The sequence below is a fragment of the Nanorana parkeri genome, unplaced genomic scaffold (assembly GCF_000935625.1).
Source record: "Nanorana parkeri isolate BGI_ZX_2015 unplaced genomic scaffold, ASM93562v1 scaffold655, whole genome shotgun sequence".
NCBI classification, from domain to species: Eukaryota; Metazoa; Chordata; class Amphibia; order Anura; family Dicroglossidae; genus Nanorana; species Nanorana parkeri.
In genome coordinates, this window is record NW_017306923.1 from 135,812 (window position 1) to 143,911 (window position 8,100).

At 42.8% G+C, this 8,100-nt stretch overlaps 1 protein-coding gene across 4 annotated transcripts in view; it reads right to left on the reverse strand.

Moving 5' to 3' along the window:
- Positions 1-8,100, reverse strand: part of MDGA1 (MAM domain containing glycosylphosphatidylinositol anchor 1) — a 235,469-nt gene that overhangs the window by 116,290 nt on the left and 111,079 nt on the right. For all 4 annotated transcript variants that reach the window (XM_018563338.1, XM_018563337.1, XM_018563336.1 and 1 more), the window contains exon 4: positions 3,975-4,171. In XM_018563338.1, the coding sequence (XP_018418840.1) occupies positions 3,975-4,171 (197 nt within the window). The remainder of the gene's footprint in view (positions 1-3,974; positions 4,172-8,100) is intronic.

Below are 8,100 nucleotides of genomic sequence, written 5' to 3' on the forward strand. Positions count from 1 at the left end.
CCCCGGGTCACGACAGGCCGTCGTGTAAAAACAGGCATTATATAACCTTTTTTTATTCCCACCCGGAGCTGGGCTGCCCAGTAATAATGACAGAGATAATATAATTAAAGTGCAGAGCGTCTCGTAAAACTCACTGCTGGCTGACTGATGAGATTTGGGGGCGGCCCCTACGGGACTCTGTGACATATTATTAGTCCTGGCACTTCTCATCCGCTAGCGACCTAGTTATTATCAGGGCTGGCGCTGATCCGTGGCGTTCGACCTGCGCCATTACCAGATAGGAGGGCTGTTAAAGGAGAACCGCTTGCAGAACGCAAATTCTGTGATGACGATGTAATTTGACTGCCTCATGACCCCTGTAAGGGTTCGGGGTTGACATGTTCTCATTTTAAAATCATGTTTATATCTGATTAGCGGAAACGGATTAGTATTGATTCTATGTTTGTAATACATTTGGCTTTATGTATGTAAGGGAAAGGGAGGGAGAAGACGTGTGCAGTACAGCAATGTCTGGATTAAAAGCGAAATTATTGAAAAGGGTACAAGATCCTGATCTGGTGGTATCAATGTCTGAGCTTGTTACATAAAATATTTCCACACAGATCGTCAGCTCATTGCCGTTGCTCCGGTTGTGTCAGGTCTATGCTCCATAGTTGGTGGAGCTGTCCACATACACTGCCTGGCCAAAACAAATCACAAACGCTGATATTTCATATGATTGCCTTCAGCTTTCATTAAAGCCACGCATTCGCCATGGCATCCTTTCGATAAGTTTATGCAATGTCACTGCATTTATTTCCGTCCAGAGTCGCATTACTTTTCACCAAGATCTTGTAGTGATGATGGGAGAGTTGGACCACTATACAAAGTCTTCTCCAGCACATCTCAAAGATTCTCAATAGGGTTAAGTTCTGGACTCTGTGGTGGCCAATCCATGTGTGACAATGATGTCTCATGCTCCCTGAACCACTCTTCCACAATCTGAGCCAGATGAATCCTGGCATAGTCATCCTGGAGTATGCCCAATGTGTCATCAGGTAGGAGAAAATCCATTGATGGAAAAGCCTGGTCATTCAGTATATTCAGGTAGAGAGCTGACCTAATTTTTTGGGGATGTAACGTTGCTGAACCTAGACCTGACCACCTGAAGCAACCCCAGATGACACCACTTATCCAATGGAAGGTTCTGACCTATTTGCTTAGCTAAATCCAGGTGGTGACTTTTTTTTTGGCCAGGCAGTGTACTGTATATCGCCCTTCTGGACCAATATATTTGATGTCTATCACCATGTTACTAGATGGACCACACGTCATTCACCTAGAATAGCCTTTCTCTCTATAATTCCGCCCCATTTCTCAAAAAGGGCCCGCTCCATTATTTTGTAGATGCAGCATGTGCTCTTATTCTACCACACTGGGACTCTCAGATGACTCCTACTATACATGAATGGCTAACAAAACTGTGTTCCATAATGAGATTAGAACATATGACAGCACGTTTCCATGGGCGTCAGCTGCAATTCAATGATGTGTGGGCACCTTGGACCTTGTCCATGGACTCTGATACCTTTCAGTCCCTGCAGTCACAACATATAGTGACCTTAAATGGGCCACTGGACCTGACTGTCTCCTCCTCTCCACCCTAAGCATTGGTTTCTTAGACCACCACACGATGCCCCCTCTTCCTTCTTCTTTTCTTCTCTTCACTTCATCTTGCGTCTGCTCTTTTTCTCTACTGTATTCAAACTTTTTTTTTGTTACTAGCTTTCCTTTCCTTCTTCAAGCTCCTGACGTCCCTCCCTGGGTCACAACTCTACAACCTTGAGTTATTAGCTCATTTAACCAGCTTTGTGCCAGCTGTGGGATATTAGGAAGTGTGGATAGTGCCGAGCTGCATTTACTTATGGTTGCCCATACGGGGCTTTTGTATTTTCCTACTTCTGCGTTTCTGTATTTAAATATCTGCAATAAACTTTTATTATTTTATAAAAAAAATAAATTACTGAGCAGGTCGCCTATGATAATTGTATCCATCACAAAGTTTAAAACTTTGTTTTAGTTTTTAATGGGGTTTGGAAGGACTAGACCCCATGAGGGACATCTACCCTCTCTAGTTGTCATCGGGATGGAAAGTAATGGGAAATATAATATTTTACACTTGTCCCAGGAACAGGAAGAAGAAAACCTGATCTGGTAACAACTGTAGGAGGATTTCCTATCTCTTTGATGACATTTCTGCATATTTCCTAGTGGGTTTTGGGGACAGGAAATGAAGGACAATCTCCCCAACAGGATACCAATTGCAACACAATAAACTAACAGGAGTTTTTGCCCTTCAAAAATCTTTCTGTCAAAAGTCAGAAAAAAAAGTTTTGGCTTTAGATGCATTTTAATTAAAACTTTTTACTGCAATTGTAAATCAGCTTGGTCGTAGTGCACTTGAACATTGACAATGACCAGGCTGAGGGCTGGTACGCAGGGTGCTATGAAAACCCTGCATACTGGAACAGTATGTTGGTACTTCTTGTCCCCCCCCCAAACATCGGAGCGCCGCAGTCGCCTCCTTCAGGGGAAGCATAGAGAACAGTTCACGTCCCACAAATCCAATCCTATTACTGTCCACGGGAGGATGGACATAATTTACTGCAGGAAGTGCAGCTTCATTAGAAGTGGTAATGGGATTGGCAGCGACCGGATATCGATTCCCTGTCCTATCTATAGAGAGTACATGTAGAGTTATGATATTAAGAGGTGATTAATAAGATAGCAGGCGTACGAGTCACGGCCGGAGCTGGGCACTGCGCAGGAATTGGAGAGGGCACAGAATAAAGCAGCTTTGTCTGATAATTAATTGTAATTGAAGTGCTTTTTACTGTCGAGAGGAGAGCGGATCGAATGTAAGGAACCTCAATGAATGCCTGCTGGACCTCTGCATGCTGAAAAAATGAACAAATCCTTCAAGAACTGTATAGAAAATATAAGGAACATAGAGCCCTTTTGTGTGGCCATATAGTAATTGTTTTCCAATAATTTGACCTGAGTATCAATTCAATCAAATTTTTCCTATTTGATTTTGTAAATTGGGGTGAGGGAGGAACCAGCTGATCAGGGCTGATATGGATATAAGAATATAGGACCTAATAATGGAGGGATTTCTAAATACATTCTAGGACTATTGACATTCAGTATTCAGTGGAGAAAACTCCATCTCCACATCTCCAAGCTGAAGAATTATATTCTCTCTCTCTCTCTCTCTCTCTCTCTCTCTCCATACATAGCACATGTTTACTTATTTATGCATTTCCCTTCTTTTTCTACTCACCTGCAGCCTCTCACCTTATGACTTGTTATAAAGGTACAATGTTGTAGTCTGATCATTGGGGAGAGGAGACTAAGGAAATGTTTCCTCCTGCCTGCAGCAGACTGATAACATCATCTCAGCCTAGGACAATGCTCAAAATTATTTTATTACTGTCCACATTACTAAAAGGTCCATTTTAAGTAACAGAGAAATACTTCTGGGGCTGTAATATAATGAGGTGACTGGATTTGGAACCCTTTCATGCATGTGGACAGTACCTTTAAAATCACATTTTGCGTTTTGAAAGAATATCGTCCTCATACAATATATTCCTCTAGATAATCAGCAATGGTACCTAAAGGCTTCTAAGACAAGATGGGCATGCAGGCTATGAGCCCTACTATCACCAGAGGGTTAATAAATATGATAATTTGAGCTAGCCAACTGTTTGATGGGAAGAAGAGGTGGGGAACATAAGCAGAACGACAGACACAGTCTCTTATCTTACAAAAGTCTACATACAATTGTTTTCTAACTTGACCCATCAATGATTCAGTGCATGGCGGCAAGCAGGGTTGGTGGCTTTCAATGACAAATGTCCTGATCTGGATAGTTTTCCACAATTAGCTCCTTGCTGATAGCAGCCGATTCATTCATGGACATCATATCATACCTGTGTGTAGAGAGGTTCGTAGATGTCCACCCCATTGTCTTGACTCTGGGACAGGGTCTCGGTGGCTCGTTTCCAGATGAAGCGGGCAGGTGGGTTGGAGCTGACAGTACAGCGCAAGAAGACGGTCTTCTCCTGGTAGAAGCTCCCTCGTACATCGCTGATGGTCTGGTGAACGGTAAGGATGGGTTCATCTAGATCTGGAAGGCAGGGTCACAGGAGTGGTTATAAGCTTTGTCACATTTCATTTTATGGGAGATCTCAGCATGTCATGGGAACTGAAAAGAAAAGTGAAGAGGAAAAACTATGACCAGCAATGAGCCACACCAACCAATCATCCCAGCAACCAACCAATCAACCAACCCACATTATCCGTTTAATGGAATATCCAATAACTAACTAGCTAACCATATCACTTATTGCAGCTACTCAGATATAAAACTGAGACACTAACAAGCCAACATCTATCAATTAGTTATTCTACCACCTAACTCACCAACCAGTAACCTCATACACAGGAAAATCAAAAACTAACCACTGAACCAACCACATGCCAGCTAGCCAGACAACCAACCTACTTACTAACTTACCAACCAAGCAGTCACCTCCTCAACTAACTAACCAATCCACATACAGAAGGGTCATGCTACCTAAAAACTATACAACTCATCAATGAAATTACTGATTGACCAGGTGACTCACCAACTATTCAAACAACTTAAACATCTACCCAAACACGGCCATTTTTCCGGATTGACCCATCCACCGACCAAGCCACCTCACATTCAAGAGAACTTCAAATTATCTACTCAGGAAAAACGAATCAATAAAAATAATAATCAATAAAACAATAAAACTGTTGCAATGACCCACCAATGATAGTTAAAGTGAGAAAAAAGTCAAAAGGGTCAAATGCTGATGAAATTACTTACAATGGATGCTGCCCCTTGATGTTTAAACATTTTAGTTTCCTGCAGAATCAGCTGGTCCCCTGAGCACTGGTCCTGATATCCTGTTTTATGGTGGCTCCTTTTCCCTAGCAGGGTCCTATGGCGCCACCCGTGCGTGTCTTAGTAAGATGTGTGTGTCTCCACTAACACATTGACACAGCATGGCAAGTCACTCCCATCCTCCTTCCTCCAAGCTACTAGATGGACGGCTCATGGTGACCGTGCTGTCCTTTGTGATCTTGTACTGGACAGGAAGTTCAGGGAAGCCAAGCTGGGAGAGTTGTAGCCAACATGATGACTGTAAGTGTTTGTGTATAATTTTAAACGAATGCTTTGCTGGGCGATGTATATTTGTTTGATCCGGATTCGTTGTTTGAGAGTTTAGTGCTACTTTTAAACCACCAAGCTACACCTGTTATTCTTCATCATACATCTACTTTAGGGCTGGTGCACACCTAGGCGCAAAACACAGATTCGCATTGAAGTCAATGGAGGCTGCTCACACCTTTGCGAAATCGTCACGCGAAAAGGTGCGGGAGCTCTTTTCGGGCGGTTGTCGCGCGGTTTGGGTCCCATAGACATCTCTATGCATTGAAAACCGTGCGACAACCGCACTAAAACAGCTCACCAGCTCAATCGCCTAGATGGGAACCTAGCCTTAAAGCCACCAAGCTACGCCTGTTATTCTTCCTCATACTCCTTCTTTAAACCCCCTAATCTGTGGCATTTTGGAGACATCAGCTTGCATCTGATTTGTTCCTCTCCTTAGGAATAAAACCAGACTCTGCGCTGTATAGACGCCACACCTGTCCTGGTGACAACTGTCAAAGATGGAACTAGGGAATCACTTCTCACTTCCTGTTTCTCTAAAACAGGAAATGAGAAGAAATCCCCCCAAACAGACAGCAATAAAAACAGGGAAACCCTATTCCTTCTTCACCTTATCCAAAGCTTGCAGCCGTAGTTGACCTTTGAAGGCTCTGAAAACTTAAGGAAGGGTTTATAAAGGTTGGTAAAATAACAGCACATGGCATCTTATTTAACCTTTCTAGAGCCCCCAGACTGTGGAACTCGAATTGAGAAAAACTCTGAAAAGGAAATTAACAAAAACTGTTGAAATACATAATGACAGAACATGAGGATGGATCTTCTCTGCGGTGACACAAAGACCAAATAAAACCCCCTTGTGACCCACCCCCACCCCCATCCAAAATGTTTTAGGCTGAAGCTTCACCTTGTTAACATTCACAAAGCTTAATATATTGGCACATTTTTGTTTGGGCGGCCGAGGAGACGTCCAGAGAGAGTGGACAAAGACGTCTCTGCTGCATTGTATTCGCTCTGAGTTTGGTGATTGTGTTTACTATTTATTTTTATTCTGGCCTTGCTGAGATCAAGATGTCCAGAATCTATTTATATCTCAGAGTCTCAGGACTGCGGACTCTTGGGTCAACAATATTCTATTTCCCGTAATCCACTTCTGGGCACGTTTCCATAAATGACGTCCTTTATCATCCGCTACCTTCTTTTTTTTTTTGGTAAATATTGTTAACTAGTAACAAAATGTTTCTGCCATTTCCGAAGTACGAGACCCAGGTTTCCAGTTCTGGCCCAGCCTACGCTCCTGTACAAGCCAAGGAACAATGGAAAAATAACCTACAAGCCTTCTTCTTCAACAGATAAACACCCAACACACCCAATGACACAGAGAGCCGCCATGTTGGAGGTGATCATAGAAGTCTGTACAAATGCCAAAAAATCATCAGCGCTATTGGCTTTTTTATAGCTACAAACTATCAGATGTTTCACATTGTGGAAACACAAATCTCAACGTCTTACTCCTTTCCACAGACTAAACTATACACCATCTACTACACCACACTCATATCCACACACACATGACAGATATATGAGAGATAGATAGATAGATAGATAGATAGATAGATAGATAGATAGATAGATAGATAGATAGATAGATAGATAGATACATACATAGATAGACAGACACATATATATATACACACTTAGATGGATAGACACATAGACAGATAGACACATAGACAGATAGACACATAGACAGATAGACACATAGACAGATAGACACATAGACAGATAGACACATAGATAGGCACAGAGACAGATAGACACAGAGACAGAGATAGAGACATAGATAGACACAGAGATAGACACATAGATATAGATAGATAGATAGATAGATAGATAGATAGATAGATAGATAGATAGATAGAGATGGGGGCACGGAGAGACAGACAGACTATGGGATTGTCCAAGGTCTTGGTTTCAGCAAATGTTGGCACAAAACAAGTTGATTGATTCTTAGAACGTCGGGATGATAAAATTAAAGTTTAAATATGAGAATATCAGCGGATTTGACACGTATGAAGAATTCTCTAGTAACACACGTCAGCACCATACATGAACTGGGTCCGTTTCAGGGTCACCTATAAGTCGGTGTAAAGGGAAGCTTTGCTGTCTGTGACCCAGAGCAGCCAATCAGTCTTCATCTTACTGCTGATTGGCAGCCACACTTCGCCCGCCCCTCTGTATGCAAGAGTTTATATATATATCCCAAAGTCTGCACCGTTTCCCGAGAACATGAACGCCCTGTTTCCGGGATCATACAAAGTGTCAAAGTCCTGGTAGATAAGCGGCTTCAGCAATCGGATAAGAAGATAAATGAATGAATGAAAGTGATGAATGGGATGTCGTCCTCTGTCGCTGGGATTGTGATCCCTTTTATGTCACTCTAATCAGTGAGTGAATAATCCTCTTTGGTGAGTCAGACCCTCCCCCACCCCTCTTCTCATCTCTGACCCCTTTCAGTCTGATGAGTGGACCCCCTCCCTGGAGACACAAAGAATATATTTCACTTGTATAAGGCTGATCTTCCCGGATCAGAGCCTGCCGATCAGAGCCAGAACCTGCCCAGAACATGGAGCATTGTCTATGGAGGGTAGAGAGCACGGCACTGCTTCCAAAATGTTTCCTCCACTACCACTAACAGGTCATGTTTTCTGAACTTACAGGGGTGTTAATTAGGACTTTGTCTAGGCTGAGATGTCAACAGGAGGAGGAATTTCCTTAGTCTCCCTCAGTGATAAGTCTGCTGCATGCAGGAGGAAGAATTCCCTCAGTCTCCCCTCCCCCAGTGATCAGTC